Here is a 23,826-nt window from a genome sequence, read left to right as displayed (position 1 = left end):
TGTTCCTAATGGAGATGACCAGTGATGGTGGAGAGAGGGATCTGTTAGAAGTCTAAGCCCATCATATCTATGTGGGAATCCCAGGATCCTCTGACATGGGCCCCGGATGATGGGGTGGCCTAGTAGTGACCTAAAGGGCCATCATTCAAGTGTGCTGGTCTCTCCCATATCCCATTATGCTGAGTCTTAAGTAATCTTTTCATTGTACTTGCCTCAGAAGATTTTGAGTTGTTTACGTAATAGAGAAGTTAACGTTTTCTTGCTCCCTATGGTTATACTACATAATATCTGAAAAGGTAACTTGTTTTACTTGTTTTTTTAAAAAAAGAAATTGAAAATAAAAATGAAAAAGAGAGAAATTAAAATTATAACACATTTAATGAGAGCTGGCAATATGCCATGCTATGGTAGCTTCAAATTCCATTATGGCAATAAGCACTTAGTAGTAGACTAACACGAAGTCTTAGTAAACATTCAGTAAGTGCATAGCTAGTCTGTCTAGAAAAACAGAGATTAGGCTAAATAGACTTCCAATAAAGACAGGACTTGGGTTTAGTGGACTAGACCCTTTCACCTTCAACAAATTAGAGGAGGGGGGATGTACCCACTGACTTGATCCTTATGTATGTTCTTGGTAGAAAGAAAATGCCTCCCGGCACCTACCCTTCAAAAAGATTAGATAGGAACATTAAATCCTGCCTCTTAAAATCACACTGCTATCCTCCAGATGTGAAGCTGAATATAAATGGACCTTAACCTGCTAATATTCTGTTGTAGTAGCAGAAGCTAGTGATGCTTTCTCCGATTCTGCAGAAGCAGACACAATAACATCCTATCCTTTATATCTCCCCAGTGTGATGAAGGGAGGGATTATGCAGAGGTTTGGGTAGTCTTCCATAGCCAGCACACAAGGTAGTCTCATGTGGGGAAAGCAGGACATTTCTAAAATGTATTGTTTAGCCTATGCCAGGCTGCTTGTATCTCCCTTAAGCCTAAATTTTCTCAAAATTAAAATTACTATAATAACACAAGTTTAATAGTCTTGGTTCAAGATTCAGTACAAATAACGTCTGAATTCAATAATGGTTTAGATTACTTTCCATTAAGCACATTTATCCAAACTGAATCAATTGAAGCCATTTCATTGTTATATTGATTTCTTCTTTTCTTTCATTCCTAGTCTCATAAAATATTTTTCTATTAGTCCCTGTAAATTAACATATATTTTAGGTTCATTGAAAGGCTTAAGCAGGTCTTTATTTGCTAGCTTGAGGATTTTAACTGTCATTATTGCTTGTTTGTTTTGAAACTGTGTTTCATGCCACAAACATCTGCCTATTGAAGAACTTTAATAACACAATCTACTTGTAAATGAAATACTGTTCTTGTATTCTCTGGCTAGCAGTGCACCTTGAGAATACCAAGTGCTTAGTAATTATTTGTTGTCAAGTGATTTAACATTATTGTACTCTTAGTACTGTAACTGTCTATGGAGCCTCAGTCTTTACAGAATACATCTCACAAAACAAATGTATTACTGTGACTTCACACCCTTTTTCCATACAGAATTGTGGAATATTTCCACTCTTTCACGTGTGTAGTAGTTTCTACTCAATGGGAATCACTTGATTCGTAATCATGAAAGAGCAGGGAAATCCTGAAATATGTGAGTGGAGTCAGAGAAGAGTTTTAGGAGTCTAATGTCCTAGATGAATACGTGGCTTGGTCATTCAGTTATAAATTAGTTAGAGGCGGGAGTCGGGCGGTGGCGCAGTGGGTTAAGCGCACGTGGCGCAAAGCGCAGGGACCGGCGTTAAGGATCCCGGTTAGAGCCCCCGGCTCCCCACCTGCAGGGGAGTCGCTTCACGGGCGGTGAAGCAGGTCTGCAGGTGTCTATCTTTCTCTCCCCTCTCTCTCTGTCTTCCCCTCCTCTCTCCATTTCTCTCTGTCCTATCCAACAACAAAGCAACGGCAACAATGGCAATAATAACCGCAACGAGGCTGCAACAACTAGGGCAACAAAAAGGGGGAAAGATGGCCTCCAGGGGTGGTGGATTCATGGTGCAGGCACCGAGCCCAGCAATAACCCTAGAGGAAAAAAAAAAATAAATAAAAAAAAAATAAATTAGTTAGAGGCACAGAGAAGGAGGAGGTACATCCCTTGCCCTCTGAGCTCAAAAGTTAGAAGTATCATCCCACCAGTTATATGATATGTGATGAAATTGATGTCAGATGGGCTATGCCTCCCTGATGGGAGATTAGAGAATGTAGCCAGTTAAATACTAGATGAGGAGTTTTGTCCAGTGGTAGAATAGATGTTATGCCAGGCTTACCTTGCAGCGGGTTAAGCGCATGTGGCGCAAAGCGCAAGAACCAGCAGAAAGATCCCAGTTAGAAGCCCCAGCTCCCCACCTGCAGGGGAGTGACTTCACAGGTGGTGAAGCAGGTCTGCAGGTGTCTCTTTGTCTTCCCCACCTTTTTCCATTTCTCTCTGTCCTATCCAGCAACAACATCAATAATAGCAACAATAATAGCTACAACAACAAAAAACAAGGACAACAGAAGGGAATAAATAAATCATTTTGTTGAAGGATAATGGTTTATAGCACAGTTGTTGACACTTGGGTACAGTAAAACTTAATTTGTTACTATGTAATTTAACAAGTAGAGAACTGAGTTATATCTCAAGTGTCCGAGCTTTCAGGTGGAATTCACGAGTTAGAAGTCTGGTGGTCTGGGAGGTGCCATAGTGGCTAAGGCACTAGACTCTCAAGCATGAAGTCTTGATTCAGTCCCCGGCAGCACATGTAACAGAGTGATGTCTGGTTCTTTCTCACTCTCCTATCTTTATCATTAATAAATAAAAAAATATATATTTTAAAGTCAGTTATACCAGGCCAGAGAAATAGCTCAATGTTTGGCCATGTACAGGACCCAGGTTCAAGCCTGGCCCCCACTGCACTGAAGGAAGCTTTGGTGCTGTGGTATCTGTCACTCTCTCTCTCTGTCTCTATGTAAAATAAGAAAGGGAAAACAAAGCCAGTTATATTTATATATATTCACATCAATAACAAAATGTCTTACAAAAGAATCTCCTTAGAGAATAAATGTTGAAGAAATCCCCACTGGCTCTGTATTTACCAACTTCAAACGCTGATTAAAAAATGGCAGCTCGCTTTATTTTCCTAATGAGTAAACTATTCAGTGAATTTGAATGGGTGTCAGCTTTGCCTTCATTATTGTACTTTAGTATTATAATTTCTGGAAAATTAATCTGCTATAGTGCACAAAGGAATCTTCATGGAAAACTATTACTGGTTCTATGACTGACTGTGTGAATTATGACATAAGCAGAACACAGATACCCAAGCACCAGCAATGTCATAATGTAGAAAGAGCATTGGTCTAGGAGCTTCAGAGCTTTGTTCATAACTACTCCTGTGAGTTCCAAGCCATGGTATGGTCTTCATATCCCTGTCTTTACTTGAAAATGTGCACTAGACTGGATTGCATAACCTGTAGAAGCCTTCCTGGCTCTGTAACTCTTAATCTGACATTTAATAGGTTTGTGATTGTATGATTATTATGATGCTTTTGTGCAGGGTGTTACCTACTGTGGAGAGAGCTCAGCAAGCAGTCTTACCATGGCAAATGTGCCCTGGCATGAGGAGGTGGTACGCTTTGTGCGTGAGTTGGTTGATTTGATTTCCGGCTATGAAATTGCCTGTGAACATGAACATTCTAATTGCCTCCTGATAGCTCACAAAAAGGTAAGAGGAGCTCATCTTCTTTCAATGTTGGCCTGATTGCCCCTTTCTTCGTATTTTGTTTTCCCATCAGTATTATAATGATTGTTTGCTTGTCACCCTTCCTAAATCCAATATTGAGAAAGCTCTAAACTTATTTCTGTTGGGATTGTAAACTCTTTTCATGTGAAGTCACGTTATTTTTAGCCTCCATCTAGACATCTTTAAGTGCTTTCTGGATTGTTAATTTTTTTAAAAGGGCATACTAAAACCAAAACTAGATATCCTTGCAATAACCTATTCTTGCCATAGGATGACAACAAAAAGCTCATATAGTAAACAACCCCCATAGAAATGTGTCTCACAGAACAAATATTGAGGAGCTATTTTGATCATTTTGAATCTTAGCATCTGGAGAAATTTTTTTTCCTGGAATTTTGGTTTCTTATTCTTTTCTCCCTTAAAGTTTTTTTTTTTTAAAGGGAGAGCAGATACTTGAATATAGCATATTTCTCAAATAATTCTGTGCCAAGGAAAAATTCAGTTCTTGGTAAAGTTAAGTCATTAAAACAAGTGGGAAACCCCACACCTATGGACATCTAATCTTTGACAAAGGGGCCCAGACTATTAAATGGGGAAAGCAGAGTCTCTTCAACAAATGGTATTGGAAACAATGGGTTGAAACATGCAGAAGAATGAAACTGAACCACTAATGAAACTGAACCACTCTATTTCACCAATACAAAAATAAATTCCAAGTGGATCAAGGACTTGGATGTTAGACCACAAACTATCAGATACTTAGAGGAAAATATTGGCAGAAGGTGAGAGGTGGGGGTGGGGATCCCAGGCCCTGGTGCCTGATGGTAGAGGAAGACCTAGGCTGAGGGTGAAAGTGTTTTGCAGAAAACTGAGAAATTTTACACATGTACCAACAACTACATTTACACCCCCATTTAAAAAAAAAATAGCTATCTGGAAGACTTTGCAATTTTTTTTAATTTCTTTATTGGGAGATTAATGGTGTACAGTCAACAGTAAAATACAGTAATTTGTACATGCATAACATTTCCACATAACAATACAACCCCCACTAGGTCCTTCTCTGCCCTCATGTTCCAGGACCTGAACCTTCCCCCCCATACACACACCTCTACCCCAGAGTTGTTTGCTTTGGTGCAGTACACCAACTCCAGTCCAAGTTCTGCTTTGTGTTTCCCCTTCTAATCTTGCTTTTCAATTTCTGTCTATGAGATCACCCCATATTCATCCTTCTGTTTCTGACTTATTTCACTTAACATGATTTCTTCAAGCCCCATCCAAGATGAAGTAAAGAAGGTGAAATTGCCATTTTTAATACTTAAGTTGTATTCCATTGTGTATATATCCCACAACTTACTCAGCCACTCATCTGTTGTTGGACAGACACCTGGGTTGTTTTCAGGTTTTTGCTATTACAAATGTGCTGCTATGAACATAGGTATACACAAATCTTTTTGGATGAGTGTGTTTGGTTTCTTGGGATATATGCCCAGGAGAGGAATTGCAGGGTTATAGTTGGGTCCACTTCTAGGCTTCTGAAAGTTCTCCAGACTGCTCTTCACAAGGTTTGGACTAATTTATATTCTCACTATCTGGAAGACTTGATGAGTCCCAGAAGTAAGGACCTTCCTTGGGGTGGCGTCAGAGCACTTATGATACAACTGCTGCTAAGGAACAGTCTGTGTTGCCTGGCCAGCCTAGGAAGGGCCATTCTTGACTCCATAGTTTTGAGGCTCAGCACCTGGACATGACAGTGATTGCCTTTCACTGTGGTAGAGAACACTCTCACAGTCAGTCAGTTTGGGGTGGAAAGATGATGGTGCAATGTGGATTTTACATTATAGGTTGTAACATCCATAGAACCATTGGGTTACCATTTCAGAGAAAGGTTTTATTAGAAGAAAACATCTATGATTCATAAACAGACTAAACACTTCCGTTTAGTTGGCATTTTTCCTCCTAGAAAGCTCTTAGCGATGGACTTCTATCATCTAAATTCAGCATATTTTAATATTTGAAATCCAAGAACCTACATTTTTCTCTGTTAAAACATGGCATTACTTAACTTGGTATATAATCAGTTTTTTTTTTCTTTAAGATGCTGATGTAACAGAAAAGATATTTATAAATCAATTGTTAATGTGTTATCTATTTACACAAACAAATGCCAAATAGAAGCTTTCAGTTAAAAACCTTCACAGATCAATTAATAAGTTTCTTCATTGCCTACTCAACTTAATTTCTGTTTTCTGTATTTATGGTCATTGTTCTACAGTGACTTTTGAGAAGCTATTACTATAAGAGAGTACAAATTGGATTATTCCCCATTATTAAATTGAAATTCTTAACAAGGCTTCCTACTAATGAGATATCGTATCCATGTCAGGCTAAAAAGGCTAGTTTAAATCATTTTGTTGGCAACACAGAATTAAAAGTCATTGATTGAAGTTACACTAATAACTCTAGCAAAACTTAATAATAAAAAGGATTGTACTACCTGCTGCGAACAGGACTGTGAAAATTCATATCAATTTAAAAAGTGACAACAGGAATTAGAATTAGCTTGACCATTAACACATGACTGTGCCTCCAAGTGGAATTAAACCTCTTTCAGTAATACTGCTCAAGATAAACTTGACCTTCAATTCCAGACTGCATTCTCTTTTCAGCAGTTACATCTTCCAGAGTATAGCAGCTATCCCCAAGGAAAAGTATCCCTCCTTTTTGATTCTTATATATTCAACTTTAATATCAAATGATATCTGAAAACATGAATTTTCTCCTAACATTATATAGAACAAAAATTAGGATTATTTTTTTTACTTTTTAAAAAATATTTATTTGATCTTTCCATGTTTGTTTTTACTTCTAAGCTGATCTTTTTGTTGTTGTTGTTGTTTTTTCCAGTTTAAGATTGACGGAGAATGGTGGACATGGATCGATTATGATCGCTTCCAGGATCTCATCCAAGAATATGAACACAGTGGTGGGTCGAAAACTTTCAGCACAAAGGATTATATGGCCAAAACTCCTCACTGGGCATTATTCGGTGCCAGTGAAAGAGGCTTTGATCCCAAGGACATAAGACATCAGAGAAAAATCAAATCAAAAAGTCTTTCTGGATGCTGAGATCGTCTGGTTTTAGGGGACTGAAGGACAAAAACCAATGGCCCCTAAAAGTTCTTAAACTCCACTGTGAGTTTTCCAAGGACAGATTTCACAAATTTTATTTCATATGATGCAAAGAAGACATAGATGGAACATGGGATGCAAGCCATCTTCCTGGGTTGAGGAGAAGGAAACCACATTTTTGAGTGCCTGGCATTTAGCTCAGCACTTTCAGAACTTTAGTTACTTTCCTAACTTTACTTCTGAGAGGAAAATCTTTGGTAGGTAGGGGGCAGGGTAATCACACAGTGATCATTAAATTTTAATTAACAGTTTTGAGTAATAATTACTGTGAATGATATTCATGAGACTGTTGTAGCAAGTAAATATCAGTTATATTTGTTCTTCTTCCCCTTGTGGGCTATTGGCTTGGAATGGTGGTGGTTGTGTTACCTTGAGGTAAGTATATATGGTGCCCCCTCAGAGCACCCCCTCAGAAAAAGACCTACATTTTCTTATAAAATCCTGAAATTAGATTGTTGAAATTCTCAATTATTTTTTAAATGCACAGATTACTGTAAATTTTTGACTTAGTAACAACTCTTTATAAAGTTGAATTGGATCAAAAAGTGTACTAGAGCTTATTCTGCCAAATAGAAGGTGATATGCTGACAGGATTAAAGTAAGAACTTCCTTCTTTAGGAGGAATTGTATACTGTCACTGAATAGTCTCACAAACTTTGAAACAGTAAGGCCCTTGATGTCAGGTTGATGTTGAAGCCTCTCATCACTGCACTTAGAGCAGGCTGTCATCTTTTTTTCACATTTGTAGCCAGGGCTGCTTTATATAATCTGTTCCTAAAGGTCCAAGTTTTTAATGTATTCATTATTTCAAAAAGTCTTTTATCTTAAGATTTTATTAATTAAAAAAAAAACTTTTGTAAAATACACACAATTTCTTTCGAGAGTTTAAAGATGCTTGCAGTCTGCTTCTAAGCCCTCACCCCCTCCTCTATTAGTTATTTCATAACACCCTCTATTCTCTACAGAGTGACATAATATAGTCTACCTACTCATGTAGTTGAAAACTAGGTTCTATATTTTTAAAGTGACGAAATCAAAACACTAGTGACATGGGATGTGACATGTAACAGATAACATACTTTTTGTGACTTCACATCTTCAGGCCTCTATTTAATCTCAGCTTCTGTTGGCATAATTATTGGGCAGATGAGATGGGAGATGCATCATCGGTGTGAGGCAGAATCTCCTCAGAACTCAGCTGTGTTAGTGGTTGTTGCCTAGGGATGGAATAACACCTTAAAGCAGAATAAAGTGTCAAGAAACAAAAGCTCAAAGTAAGGAGCCCATAGAAGAGTTCTTGCTTGTAACAGCTAAGCAAGCAGCCAGTTATTGGAAAACAACTCAGGGTTGCCATGAGTGCAGCAGCAGACCAGGCACATGAGATTTTTGGATCCTCCCTGGGAACTTGTTCTCAGCCATGGAGCTCTGCTTTAACTTACTGTTATTATTGAGGTTTGTTTGGCTTGAGATTTAACTTTGATGAAGATATTCTGTTGCTTATATGCATAGAACAAACTTTCTTGAATTCTCTTCCTTTAGAAATTTTACCCCATGCCCAACATACAAAGTTTACTTTGTTAAAAAAAAAAAAAAAAAAAGAAATTGTACATCCTAGGGAAAATTCAATGGTATGCACGTGAAAAAAAAGTCTGAATTTCTGGCGATATAAAAGTGGAAGAGAATGGGATGCTGGAATGTTCTGCGAAGGTGAGCTATTTTTAAAAGAGCCTTCTAAATGTTCAATGGAAATTATTTTTGGAGCCTGGGCAGATAATTTTTACATTCAACTGAAGAATTAGCCAGATAAAAAATAGTTATAGAATTTTAGAAAAAATAGTTATTAAAGGAAAAATTGCTTTTAAACATGTTATCTAAAACAACTAAAGCAATATACAAAACTGGCTTCCAAAAGAGCAAAGACCTCACTGAACTTTCTGTAAACCAATGGAAACATGGGCAAAGCAATATCAGTGTATTTTAGAACTCTACCATTTAAATAAAGCTTCACAATGAGTTAAGATCATCTCTTGAAAAATTCTGCTAAGCCTTGGTAAAATTATAAGTTAATTTCTCATCAGAAAATAGAAATAGCTTTATATCTCTAAATTCTCTTCTCCACCCCACCCCCCCCAAAATAAAAAAGCCAGCAAAATAACTCAACTGGATAGTATATCTACTTTGCCATCCACTCAACCCTGTTTCAAATCTGACCCCCCATCATTAGAGGAAGCTTCATACTGTGGTGATTTTCCCTCCTCTGTCTCTCTCTGCCTGTGGGAAAAATCAGCACAGAGCAGTGGAGCCCCTGCAACAATAAAAATAACTAATAAACTGAGAAATTAAAACTTTCCTGGAGCTGGATGGTGTGCCAGGACCCCTAGTTTCCACCTGTAGGGGTTGAGGAGACTTCATGGGTAGTGGAGCAGTGTTGCAGGTGTCTTTCTTTTTCTCTCTTCTCTCCTGATTTCTCTGTCTCTATAAGAAAAGAAAAGAAAAAGAGGAGGGCCAGGTGGTAGTGCACCAGGTGAAGTGCACAAAGTGCGAAGTTCAAGGATTGGCACAAGGATCCCAGTTCAAGCCCCCAGCTTCCCCACTGCAGGGAGGTTGCTTTGAAAGCGGTGAGGCAGGTGTCTGCCTTTCTCTCCCCCCTCTATCTTCCCCTCCTCTCTCAATTTCTCTCTGTCCTATCTAACAACAATGGAGAAAAAAAAGATGGCCAGGAGCTATGGATTCATAGTGCCTGCCGGTATGGAGCCCCACTGATAAGCTTGTAGGCAAAAAAAAAAAGGAAAAGAGGAAATGGCTGCTGGGAGTGGTGGAGTCATGGTACAGACGCTGAGCCCCAGCAATAATCCTGATGATTAAAAGACATTTCCAGGTTGAAAAACAGAAAGATAATAAGAGTAGACTTGTGTAGTGGGGTTACTAGAGAAAATTCTTCAAATGAATGAAACTACATTATATACTAACTCCAATACAAATAAGGAAATGAGCAGTGGTAAAAGTTAACTATGTAAGTTCTATAAAAGATACTATAAATGTGTTTATGTAACTCTTGTTTAAGAAGAAATTATTGAAGCAATTATAAGCCAGTACTGACAGACTTAATGCACAGAGATGGAATTTACGTGATAATAACCAAGGAATGTGGAGAGGGTAAATGTGTAGCTCAAAAACTAAAAGGAAAATTAAGTGAGTTTAACTTCAAAGTATCAATAGATGGTTTGGGCTAACTTTTCCAGTTTGAAAGGGAAACAGCATCAAAGTCTTCTCTTTCCAGTGTAGTAGGACATGGAATCATCCTGGTTTATGTACATGGCAAAGCAGGCCCACTATCCAAGAGAACTATTTTGCTGACCTTCAAACATTTATTTTTATTTTTATTTTTTAATTATCTTTATTTTTAATTTTTTATTTATAAAAAGGAAACACTGAAAAAAACCACAGGATAAGAGGTGTACAATTCCACACAATTCCCACCACCAGAACTCCGTATCCCATCCCCTCCCCTGATAGCCTCCCTATTTATCCCTCTGGGAGTATGGACCCATGGTCATTATGGGGTGCAGAAAGTGGAAGGTCTGGCTTCTATAATTTCTTCCCCACTGAACATGGGCATTGACAAGTCGATCCAAACTCCTAGCCTCTCTTTCTCTTCCCCTAGTGGGCTTCCCCTAGTGGGGTGGGGCTCCAGGACACATTTGTGGGGTCATCTGACCAGAGGAGTCTGGTTGGCATCATGGTAGCATCTGGAACCTGGTAGCTGAAAGAAGGTTAAAGCCAAATCATGACACCCCTGCTGAGCCGGGAATCTTGGTTAAAAAAAAAAAAAAAAAAAAAGCATTACATGAAGCTTGCTAGGAGCAGCAGGCCAGCCCAAGGGGGCTGTTTTTGGGGTGGGGGGAGAAAGGTGAGTTCAAAAATAATCAAGCCAATGATCCCGTTTCCTTTGTCCTTTATGGCCTCTGTTTGCCAACCCAAGAGTGGGTTATAGGACTCTTTTTTTGGTGTCACCCTGACCACCCCTTGCTCTTCCTTACCACCAATATCCCAGAAGTCCTACCTTCTCCTGAGAATCCCAGGTTGAAAGCTGCTTCTTTTTGGAGCTCACACCAGGTGTTGTCTCCAAGTCACCATCTTGGCTCGGCCCCCTTTTATTTATTTATTTATTTATTTACTTGTTTATTGGATAAATACAGATAGCCAGAAATCGAAAGGAAAGGAGAAAATGGAGGAGACAGATACTTGTAGCACTGCTTCATATGCAAAGCTTTCCCCCTTCAGGTGGGGACTGGAAGCTCAAACCTGGGTTCCTGTGCATTGTAACATGCACTCAATCAGGTGTGCGACCAGCCAGCCTCCAAACTTTTTTTTTTAACTTTTGCCTCCAGGGTTATTTCTGGAGCTCTACACTACAAATCACTGCTCCTGGAGGCTAATTTTTCCATTCTGTTGTAGTTGTTGTTGTTGTTGGATAGGACAGAGAGAAATCCACAGAGATGGGGAAGATGGGAAGAGAAATATAGACACCTGCAGACCTATTTCACCGCTTATGAAGTGACCCCCCCTGTAGGTGGGGAACTGGGGGCTCAAACCAGGATCCTTGCACCAGTCCTTCCACTTCACACTATATGTGCTTAACCCAGTGCACCACTCACTGCTCAGTTCCCCCAAACATTGGTTTTTATTAAGATGTTAGTTGTAATTCCATGAACTAAAAGAATATATTTCAACATGTAGTAAAAGAATACGAATGTACTCCCAGTTCTGATGTGTATGCTTTTTTTTTCATTATTTCCTCCCACACCAGGTTTTCATTTCCAACATAAACTGGGTATCCCTACATTGATTCTGATGCTATCTATAGCTATCATCAGCCTCCACTTCCCCAACTTTGGATGCTAGTTACCACCTGTGCCAACCAACTATACATTGTACCTCCCAGTGACTGCTCTCCTGTGTTCAGTTAATTCATAGAGCAACTCACAGAACCCAGAGAAAAAAATTGCTTACTAGATTACTGGTTATAAAATTATTGAACCCAGAAAAAGCCAGATGGAGACACATAGGGCAAGGTATGGGGGAAAGGGCACAGTTTCCATGCGCTGTCCCAGCATGCCACTCTCCCTAAATCCCCATGGTCTTTTGAACTTTGTAGACACTTCATTGCATAGATATGATTGATTAAATCTTTGGTTATTGGTGACTGAACTCAGTCTTCTGCTGCTCTTTCATCTTCAGAGGTTCTGGCCTCACATAGACTATCTACACTCTCCAGGGTCATCCAGGATGCTGCTCCTCCCTACACACACACACACACACCACACACACACCTACTATAAGCAAATGTGTGCCTAGTGGTTTCCTTGAGTAACCTGATCCTTTCCCATCTCTTCTGTGGCATCACTCAGCTGCTCAACTGTACCAGCTTCCCTGACACATGGCCTCTAGATCTGCTTTAACTTTTGTCTCCTACCCCCACCTCTGCACCACTGGGACTCTTCTCGGGCCCCCGTGAGTGTACCCCATCCCAGGCACCTTCCCAAAGGCATATTCATCTTTAGACATACCTCTGAGTTATAGTTAGCTCTAGAGGCTAGGGCTCTGTAGGGATGGGTTCCAGGGTATATTGGTAAGGTTGTCTGCTCAAAGAAATCAGATTGGCGTCATGGTAGCATCTGTGACTTGGTGGCTAAAAAGCATTAAGACATAAAGCAGAACAAATTGTTTACTAATCAGGAACCTAAAGGTAAGAATACAGCAGACAAGATTTGGGGTCTCCATTTTGGAAAAAGCTAGGAGGTCTATTTTAGGTATATTCCAAGGGTCCCATGACTTTACTAATTTTTGCCTGAGCCTGACAGCTAACATGCAGGTGGGCTAAAGGTATTAATTATTGCCTGGGAAGATGGTGTCAGAGTTGGAAATAGGACTAGAAAGCTAGATCAGGGCAGAGAGTAGCTCCCAGATATGGGAAAAGTACATAAATATTTTACATTTAAAACCCCATCAGTCTGATCTGGGGTCCGTATTCACCATAGGAACCTGTGTCACCTCTGCATCCCTGTCTGAGCTCACATAGGTCCTGTATGATACAGCAAATCCTAACCATGGGATCTTCAGAGCCAACCAAATTCCCAAATAACTTGCTTATAATTATCTGTTGCCTTCTTAAACTCTTAAGACAGCAGGAACCTTCCCATTCTCTATAAAACACATTTTTCCTAGTCCTCACCTACTTCCTATTTCACTGAGTAAGGACCACAAAAGCTGGATAAGGTCAAGAGACCAGCACACTTTAATAATGGCTCTTTTGGTCACTACCAGGCTACTGGGGCCCTACTCAGGTAATCCTAGGATTCCCACTTAGACATGAAGGGCCTACACCTCTAACAATTCCTTCTTTCCACTGTCACTGGTCATCTCCATCAGGAACACCATGGTGGACCCTCTTGTGGGCCTCTACAGGACCTTGCCCTCAATGTAGAAAAACTTGTAGGGACTGTCCCAGTCTCCAGAGGGAGATTGGGTCAACATACTTTGCCACTTGAGGAAGATGGGTCCTGTAATGAGTGCAGCCTAGAATGTTCCTAGCTATGACTGTGGAATGTGAGTTCAGACAGAGGGATACAGAGGAGAGGGCTTTCTAATGACAAGTGGTTAGGATGCAATGCTGTTTAAAATATAGAATGCAGGGGCCAGGTGGTAGCTGCAGGTGTCTCCCCCTTCTTTTTGTCTCTCACCCTCTATCAAAAAATAAAAAATGGCTGCTGGGAACAGTGGAATGGTGGAGGTGCCCAATCCCAGAGATAACTTTGGTAGCAACAACAAAAATTACAGAATACAAAATCATAGCATCATCTATGAAGAAACAGCAGATTGTGGGGAATTGTTAGGCTGAGGTTGAGCACGGTGTGGACCACCTATGAAAAAATGGGTGCCTGAAAGTACAGCCACCTCATCAGTCTCCCCCACCCTGGGGTCAAGCGGGGGAGGGCCTTGGCATTCCAGGTTTAGTCGCCTTATCAGTCTCCCCCCACCCACATGAACCCCACATCCTCTCTATGTTATCACAACATGTCACTTCCTTGTTCTCAAACTGGTTGGTCTGCTCACTCAAACGTTGCTGGAAAGACCCTCACCATTTCCCTGTTTCCTGCTTTCCTGACCATATAGGGTATAAACAAGTCTCTAAAGGCCTCCAGTGGCCCCCTCCTCCCTTAACATTCCTGACCATATAAGGCTAGGCCATAGCCGTCCTGTTCTTATCCCTACCCCAATCTATTTACTGTATGCTTGACATAGAGTAAATGCACTATTCATAGGCAAATAGTATCCTGGGTTGATCCTTGGCTTTGTCTCTTGCCATGATCTGCAGGGAAAGGCCCCCAGCATACTCACCCCTACTGCCCTTGGTTCAGCCCCCTCCTCTGGTGTGCAACAGAGTGGATCAGCTGACTCGGTCAGATTGAGAAACGGGGTCCTTGCCAGGACCCCAACAGCAGGTGAGGAAATAATTAGTGGGGGCAGGATTTTAATACCTCAAGGTTTTTTTTCTTTGTTTTGGTTTTTTTTTTATATTTATTTTCCTTTTTGTTGCCCTTGTTGTTTTTCATTGTTGTAGTTATTGTTATTGATGTTGTCATTGTTAGATAGGACAGAGAGAAATGGAGAGAGGAAGGGAAGACAGAGGAGGAGAGAAAGAATACTAAAATATTTTTTTATTTTACATAATTATTTTACCAGAGCACTGCTCAGCAGTGGCTTATGATACAGGGCATTTAACCTGGGACATCAAGAGCCTCTTCTCTCTGAGTCCTGATGGAGTTGGAATTCAGAGTCCTTCAGTCACCTTCCCCCTATTATTTCTCACCCACTGGGAGTATAGATCAAAATTATTTTGGGGATGCAAAAGGTGGGAGTTCTGGCTTCTGTAACTGCCTCTCCACTGGCCATGGGTGCTGGCAGGTCAGTCCATACCCCTGACCTGATGCGATCTTTCCCTAGTGAGGTAAAGCTCTGGAGAGGTGAGGTTCCACAACACATTAGTGAGGTCGTCTGCCCATGGAAGTCAGGATGGAATCATCTGCAACTTGGTGACTTAAAGGCAGCAAGATATAAAATGTGACAAAATGATTCATGAACAGGAACCAAAAAGCAGGAACAGAGCAGAGAGAATAAGCATCTTAGATGGAAGGAAGCTAGGAACATCCCGCTAGGAACATCCACTTTACGGATGTTCCTAGGGTCCCACAACTATAATAGTTTTTGCTTGGGTTTGATAGCTAGCATGGAGTTGGACAAAAATATCTGAGAAGATGGTATCAGAATAGAGAAAAGGGATAGAAAGTTGGGTCAGGGCTGAGAGCAGCTCCTATTCTTGAAAAAAAAAATGTATAAGTAAAATTAGTTGCTTCCCCCATCCATCTGACCAAGGGCCCATATATATATTTAGTACAAGAGCCTGTGTAACCTCTGAGTCCCTGTTGATCTGAATTTGTAGTTCGTGCTCTCAGCTGGGAACACTGCAGGCTTCACTGATTTCAAGACCATTCTTCCTAAATGGTAGGGCAGGATGACCCAGCCTCCCTTTAGAGACTGGGGCAGTCCCTACTATTGCTGTTCGGTGGTGAGATACAGGGAAGGACTGACTGCACGAGTATTTGCCTATTTTTTTTTTTTCCTATGGTCTTGCCTTCTCTTCCTTTCTAAGTCACACCTACTACTTCTGAGTGTCCTTTTTTTTTTTTCATTTTAAAAAACATAATTATCTTTTGTGTCACAAGAGAGAGAGATCAAAATACCATTATACTTTGCATATACTGTGTCAGGGAGCAAAACTGTCATCTTTTATCTCTACTTAAGAAAATCTAAAGAAGGTGGTTCTGCCTCGTCTTCCCATATCCCTGCCCCGCTAGGGAAAGATACAAAGAGGCTGGGTTGGGAGTCAGGCGGTAGCACAGCATTTAAGCACAGGTGGTGCAAAGCGCAAGGACCTGCCTAAGGATCCCAGTTCGAGCCCCCGGCTCCCCACCTGCGGGGGGGGGGTCACTTCAAAAGTGATGAAGCAGGTCTGCAGGTGTCTTTTTCTCCTCCTCTCTGTCTTCCCCTCCTCTCTCCATTTCTCTCTGTCCTATCCAACAACAGCAGCAGCAATAACAATAATAACCACACCAACGATAAAACAACAAAAGGGAATAAATAAATATTTTTAAAAAGAAACAGGCTGGGGGTATGGATTGACCTGCCAATGTCCATGTCCAATGGAGAAGCAATTACAGAAGCTGAAACTCCTACCTTCTGCACCCCCAAAACAACCTTGATCCATACTCCCAGCAGAAGAGAAATGATAGGAAGAGGATAAGAGGCTGAGAACTCCAATTCCATCAGTACCTGGAGAGTGAAGAAGAAAGGAGAGGGACATATGGAGGTAGTAGTATTGTCATGAATGGCTTGGAGGGGAAGAGAGGATTATATCAAGAAGAAAAAAGGGGCATTTACATATAAATGTATACAGATGGTTGTAGAGGTTATGATTGGCCATGTCTACAACATTAGGGAAACTGCGATGGCTTACAGTGGGGAGGCTGAAGATTCAGAACCCTTGTGGTGGGAATGGAGTGGATTTATACCCCTGTTGACATGTAATTTTATAAATCAATATTAAATTGAAATTATCTCCCTCTCTCTCTCTCTGTGTGTGTGTGTTTGTATGTGTGTCTCCAGGTCCTGATAGAACTGGAGTTCAGAGCCCTCTGGTCATCTTCCCTTAACATTTCTCCCCCTCTAGAAGTATGGATTGAAATCTTTATGGTGTGCCGAAGGTGGGAGTTCTGGCTTCTGCAATTGCTTCCAATGTGGACATGGCCATTCACAGGTTGATCCATACCCCCAGCCTGTTTCTGTCCCTAGTGGGGCAGAGATCTAGAGGGGTGAAGGTCTAGGTCACACTGGTGAAGTTATCTGCCCAGGGAGTTAAGAACGAATACAGTATTTTAAAACGGGCTGATATGATATGATAGTATACATAGAAAATCCAGCAGAAAGCTTCCAAAAGTTGTTAGGCAATATAGTAAGGTGTCAGGCTACAAAATTAACATACAAAAATCAGTAGCATTACTTTACGTAAACACTAAGTCAGAAAAATAAGATACCATGACTATTATGCTATCTCCTTAGCCCATCTCATAACTTCTTTTGCCAACCACCATCTATAATCACTTTTAAAAATTTTTCTGGCCTGGAAGATAATGGTGAAATTCTGGACAGATAAACATGAAATCCCGAGTTCAGTACCCAGCATCACATGTTCCAGAGTGCTCTGGTTCTCTCTCCACTCCCCACCATCCACCCCACAACCCTAGATTTTGCTCCTTTGTGAAATAAGCAAAATAAATCTCTTTGAAATATTCTAGGTGTAAAAGAAAAAAAGATATCCAGAAATCCCATTCACTATAGCAGCAAATAGATAAAATATCTAGAAATAAACTTAACCAAAGAAGTGAAAGATTTGTATACTGAAAACTATGAGTCACTATTCAAGGAACTAGAACATGACATGATACAAAGAAGTGGAAAGATATCCCATGCTCATAGATTGGAAGAATTAACATCAACAAAATGAATTTTCTACCCAGAGCCATATACAGATTTAAAGCTATACCCATCAAAGTCCCACCAATTTTCCTTTTTAAAAATAGGGTAAAAAATAGGAACAGCTATTCTCAATCTGACATGATAGACCTTAAAATAAATAAAATTTAAAAAGATAGGGTGGGCATTACTTAGTGCTCAGAGGATCAGTTAATCAAGAGCTCTTAACAATTATTCACATCTGTGCACCCAAGGAGAGGCCATCTAAATACATCAAACATCTGCTTGCAAGGGCCACAGCATTATTATTAACAGCAACACTCCCATTTCCTTCACTTTTTAAAAAAATTTCTGAACTTTTATTTTTAATATTTTTATTTATTCATTTTCCCTTTTGTTGCCCTTTTTTATATTGTATTGTTGTTGTTACTGATGTCGTCGTTGTAGATAGGACAGAGAGAAATGGAGAGAGGAAGGGAAGACAGAGAGGGGGAGAGAAAGATAGACACCTGCAGACATGCTTCACTGCCTGTGAAGCCACTCCCCTGCAGGTGGGGAGCCCCTGGCTCCTGAAATGCCGGTCCTTGCGCTTCGCGTCACATGGGCTTAACCCGCTGCGCTACCACCCGACTCCCACTTTTATTTATTTTTTCTACTTTATTGGGAGGCTAGTGGTTTACAGTATGGTTGTTGGCACATAGGTAGAACCTCTCATCTCCCCATGATAGGTGTCTGCAAAACACCTGGTCCTGGTGTAGGATGGTAGAAAGCTTCCTTATGCCCTTTATTCCCAGCCCTGTGCAACACCTCTTTCTTCTAGACCACCCCAGCCATCTCCATTGCTTCTTCTGTGTGCTCTCCCTATCCTCTCCTCTGTCTGCCTGACCTGCTCCTAATCAGTTTTTAAACTCAAACCTGAGACTGTGATTAAAAATGAGCCATATTGAGATATTTCAGTGACCGGATGACTAACACACACATTTGCCTAGGTTTTCTCACTGAGGGCAACCTAGCACAGAGCTTTCCACAGGTTTGCATAATTCATAGCAACTGAGAACCTTGTTGACTGAGATATTACCCTGGTGGCAAAATGCCCTTATTCATATGGCTCCAGTTTCAGGGCCAGAGGCTTGGGAAGCAGAGTGGTGCCCCAAAAGGAGGAGCAAGACTAAGTGAGTGAGGCTGACAGCCCCAGATGTCAGCCCAGCAGCCCTCACCTCTGGATTCATGCTTAACCAACAGAACCTTATTATTCACTTTGTACTTCACTTGAAATAATCTGTCATTGGAAACAAAACACTGAATTCTCATGATTCTCAATGCTGAGATGTCTTTGTCTTCTCATCTTTCTAAACTGGTCCTAAATCAGAAAAGATGTTGATACTAACAGAATCCTGGCTAAATGTTCTCTGCCACAAAATCAATGTATCTTCATGGGCTTAGATGCATTACCTTGAAGCAGGTGATTTCCAGGTTGAATTGAAGGATGAGCAAAAGGCCCAGGAACATTCCAGTCTTTTTGCCTCATCATTTTGAACATGCTGCCTCTTTGTCTTCAGGCTGTTGCCCTGTGATATCTGAATGACCGCTTCAGCTCTAGGCACTACATTTCCTTACAGTTGTGTTCAAAGAAAGGAAGGAACAGGATAAAGAAGAGTTTTCTTCTGCCAAGCTGCTCATTTAAAAATATATATTATTTATAAAATAAAAATATTGACCATAGGATAAAGAGGGGTACAAATCCACAGTTCCATCTCCTACCCCATCCCTTGAAAGCTTCCCTATCTTTTTTTTTTTTTTTTTTTTTTTTTGCCTCCAGGGTTACACTGCTGGGGTTTGGTGCCTACACTATGAATCCACTGATCCTTGTTGTTCAAATTCTCTGAGGCTCTTGCCGGGCCGGGCTGGCTTCACGGTGGTGAACAGAGACGCGGAGACAACGGCTGGGCAGGGCAGCTGTATTTCTTTATTCAGGAACAACGATTCACAAACTAAGACAAACTAATCACCAAACAGAACTCTGCTGTCTCTTTGCGGCGGCGCAAGCACTCTTTCTTTTACTCTGGAACTCAGGAACCCTCTCCCTTACTCTCGAACTCAGAAACTCTCGCACCCTCGCACTCTCGAACTCCAGAACTCAGAAACTCTGTCACTGGAACTCAGGAACTCTCGGACTCAGGAACCCTCTCCCAGGGTCCCTTCGGGCGGGGCCAAGCAGGCCCGTGAAATTAACAGGACTCATCCAATTCTCTTGGAGGGGGAGGGCTAGAACAAGCCAATGTAAAGCATACGACAATTCCCCCTTTTCTTTTTAACTAAATGACTATAGTATCAAGGGTGTGGGGTGAACAGAAACATATATAACCAAAACCAGCATGTTGCCAAGGGAAGGCCTGAGGGGGCCATATCTGAAAAAAAAACATTTCTTGCCTCTGGGGGGCTACTTGCCTCGACGGGCATTTGCATGGGGGCGGGGAACGGCCTAGGGTCCCAAAGGCAGCTGGCTACAACTTACTTACTATGAAACAAAACTTGTTATTAGCATATCTACTGCACGATCTAACATTTATAATAGAGAAGGAATTTGAGACTTTTACATATCAACAACCTTTTGTTACACCCATTCAAGATGGAGACACACCCTAGATGTGGGCCGGAGAGGAAACCTCAGGCATGAGAATAATTAGCATAGCCATTGTGCGATCTACCATTTCTAATAGGTAGTGTTTTACATATCAACAAGTCTATTTAACCTTTTGTTTAGACCAACTTAGTTAAAATATATTGATTGTTAACTAATTTTACCTTAGACTTTAAATGTAAGTTAATTTTTATCTTTATGAGAATTACGTTGAAAACCTTTTTCATTTATCTTTGACTAGTAAGAATTTAGCCTTAAAGCTACTGTTTACCAAACTTTAAACATACACATAAACATAGTCATTAATACACGAGGAGAGAAACCTTTGTTACGAAGACATGTCATTTTAAACACGAATTTAAGTCTGTACTGTCTTAGTTGTTGGGGGGGGGTTCACCATCCGGAGGTGGCTTCCCGCGCAGCTCCACTTCTAGGAATTGCAGGTTGCGATCTCTGCACAAATCTCTGTGTGCTCCAGCTTGTCTGTCTTCAGACCGGACCGGCGGCTGGAGATCTCGTGTGCCCAGTTTTGGCAGGGAGCCTGGGGGTCCGGGAGGCCCGGGATGGTTCCAGAATTCATAGAAAGAGGGCAGGCAGGCCATCTTTGTAGAAGGCGTGAGCCTAGGTGCCCAGGGGTGGCGGCCATGATAGAACGCCGCGGCCCTGCCCCATGGCCCTGCCATGTCTGCTGCCCTGTTCGCAGTGGCCGAGCAGCGTGGAGGGATCACGCGTCCAGTGCCCTGCACCACGCGGTGGAGAGCCGGCTCCTGTGGGCTGGCCTCAGGCTCCAGCATGTTGGCATCGGGCTCCAGCATGTTGGCCTCAGGCTCCAGCATGTTGGCATCGGGCTCCAGCATGTTGGCGTAGGCCTCCTGCGGGCTGCGGGGCTGCGGGGTTGCTGGCGCGGTGCGCGGGGTTGTCTGGGCGCAGCCGGCTGGCTGGCTGTTTGACCAGGTGGAAACAGCAGCTCCGCGCCTTGCCTCCCGCCCGCTGGCTCTTCCCGCTGGCTGTTCTGAGTTCGCTCGAGCGAGTGGAAACCACAGAGTGGTCCAGAGATAAATGTTCCAGAAACAGCAAAACAGTCTCGTGAAGAAAGAGCAGAGGCCTTTGGAGATCTCTTCACAAGCAGAAGAGAAGGCCATCGTGCATAGGTAGCCAAATTGTCTTTACTTATCTGAGAGATGCGCAGGTCAGGTCCACGTGGGCGCCATTTGTTGTTAAAATTTTCTGAGGCTCTTGCCGGGCCGGGCTGGCTTCACGGTGGTGAACAGAGACGCGGAGACAACGGCTGGGCAGGGCAGCTGTATTTCTTTATTCAGGAACAACGATTCACAAACTAAGACAAACTAATCACCAAACAGAACTCTGCTGTCTCTTTGCGGCGGCGCAAGCACTCTTTCTTTTACTCTGGAACTCAGGAACCCTCTCCCTTACTCTCGAACTCAGAAACTCTCGCACCCTCGCACTCTCGAACTCCAGAACTCAGAAACTCTGTCACTGGAACTCAGGAACTCTCGGACTCAGGAACCCTCTCCCAGGGTCCCTTCGGGCGGGGCCAAGCAGGCCCGTGAAATTAACAGGACTCATCCAATTCTCTTGGAGGGGGAGGGCTAGAACAAGCCAATGTAAAGCATACGACAGATCCTGGAGGCCATTTTTCCCATTTTTGTTGCCCTTGTTGTTGTTGTTATTGTCATTGCTGTTGTTGTTGGATAGGACAGAGAGAAATCAAGAGAGGGGAAGACAGGATCGGGGGAGAAAGACAGACACTTGGAGACCTGCTTCACTGCTTGCAAAGTGAAAGCAACCCCCTTGCAGGTGGGGATATGGGGGCTTGAACCGGGATCCTTATACTGGTCCTTGTACTTCACACCACCTGAGCTTAACCTGCTGCACTACTGCCCAGCCCCCAGCTTTCCTATTCTTTATCCCTCTGGGACCATGGACCCAGGGTCTGTATGGGGTGCATAAGGTGGAAGGTTGGCTTCAGTAGTTGCTTCTCTACTGAACATGGGTGTTGGCAAGGCTGCTCATTTTTATTGGGGGTTGGAGGGTCCTTAAGGTCTTCTATGTGAGTCTTTATTTTTTATTAACCATAATTGGGTTATAATAATATGGCAACACCAAATTCCAAGGGAGACTGAGAGCACAAATGATGGGCATTTTCAAACTCTGTAATAGGAAATAGGTCTTATTAGGAGAGAAGGAAGTGAATAGCCAATTCCTTGTGCCATAGATCACAAATATTTTTCCTGTGTACTTATCTGCCCAAAAACAAGTGTGGGACACCTACAAATAATCTTTTTTTTTTTTTCCTTTCTTTTTTGCTTGGAGTGGGTGGGGGGGTGGTTAATGGTTTACAGTACAACTATTGACACATGGGTAAAAATTCTCATCTCACCTTGATCAGTGTCTACAAAACACTCTCACACCCAGCCCCACTATCATGCTAGGACCCCAACCCTCCTCCACCCTCACCCCAGAGTCCTTTGATTTGGTGCAATACACCAGACCCAATCCAAGTTTTATTTATTTACAAGAGAGAGTGAAGGAGAGAGAAACAGAGCATCACTCTGGCACATGGCATGTTGGGAGTAGAACTCAGGACCTCAAGCTTAAGTTCACTGCAGCAACTCTTAGTTCATAATTTAAGACAGCATATGGATGCCCTAAAATAATGTGACATACGGGACTTTTATGTAGAGAGCAAAGAGAATGAGAGACTTCTCTCTTGAGAGAGTAAGAAATGACTCCCACATTTTACTTTGTGTTTCTCCTTTCTGTTCTTGTTCTGCCCATGAGTGAGATCATCACATATTCATATCTTTCTTTTTCTGGCATCCTGTGGGCTGACTCACAGTCCCTAATGCAGGATCAATGAATAATTACTTAAGACTATAGCTTAGTGTTAAGAGGCCCAGCATGGATCATACCAACTGAACTCTCCTGAAGATGGAGGATAAATAGTCAGACCCTGACCACTGGATCCCTTCCTTTCACTAGTTCATATCAGGATCAATCAAAGGAATTTTAAGACAGTTTATATCAGCAGAACAATTTGGTAAGGGGAACGAATGGAGGTGGAAATCTGCATAGGGTGGTTCCATTGATAAAGGGAGATAAAGGCAGAAGTCTTATCTGACATTCAAGGGCTTTCCTAAGTAACACTCTCAAAGAGGTCTCACCCACTCAAGTAGGAAGGCCTGGAAGCTTCTTCATAGTCTGGGTGCCGGTAGCCAACGCTCTCCCGTCTTCCATCCTCCTGTATCTCCAAACTCAGTGGCCAGCCACCTAACTCAAGTTGGACGTGCTAAGATCGACCCAGTCTGGAAAAGAGAAATTTCCCATGAGTGGTCATCCCACTTCCGGTTATCTTGTCCATCTCCAAAACTCTCCCTTTACACGGTCTGAACCGGAAGACGCTTTGAAGAGGGTTAAACCGGGAACAGCTGCTGGCTATGATAACATCACCCCAGAACTCATTCTTAACTTGGGCCCTGCAGCAAAGAAGTGGCTCGCTTCATTCCTGTCCCACATCTTGGAATCTGAGTCTATGCCCAAAGTTTGGCGTCGTGCGAAGATAATAGCGGTTTTGAAACCAAAGAAAGACCC

The 23,826-nt window shown here is 41.9% G+C and overlaps 1 protein-coding gene across 6 annotated transcripts in view; it reads left to right on the top strand.

The window, feature by feature from the left end:
* LOC103114034 (S-adenosyl-L-methionine-dependent tRNA 4-demethylwyosine synthase TYW1) overlaps positions 1 to 7,851 on the top strand; it is a 230,545-nt gene extending 222,694 nt beyond the window's left edge. For 4 of the 6 annotated variants that reach the window (XM_060173557.1, XM_060173555.1, XM_007523657.3 and 1 more), the window contains 2 exons: positions 3,603 to 3,770; positions 6,696 to 7,851. In XM_060173557.1, the coding sequence (XP_060029540.1) occupies positions 3,603 to 3,770; positions 6,696 to 6,917 (390 nt within the window). In that variant the 3' untranslated portion in view covers positions 6,918 to 7,851. The remainder of the gene's footprint in view (positions 1 to 3,602; positions 3,771 to 6,695) is intronic. The other 2 variants (XM_060173558.1, XM_060173556.1) reach the window with 2 other exon arrangements.
* Positions 7,852 to 23,826: the final 15,975 nt, after the last annotated feature.

The sequence above is a fragment of the Erinaceus europaeus genome, chromosome 15 (assembly GCF_950295315.1).
Source record: "Erinaceus europaeus chromosome 15, mEriEur2.1, whole genome shotgun sequence".
NCBI classification, from domain to species: Eukaryota; Metazoa; Chordata; class Mammalia; order Eulipotyphla; family Erinaceidae; genus Erinaceus; species Erinaceus europaeus.
Note: the sequence above shows the minus strand (reverse complement) of the source record. Positions and strands in the feature narration are given on the sequence as shown.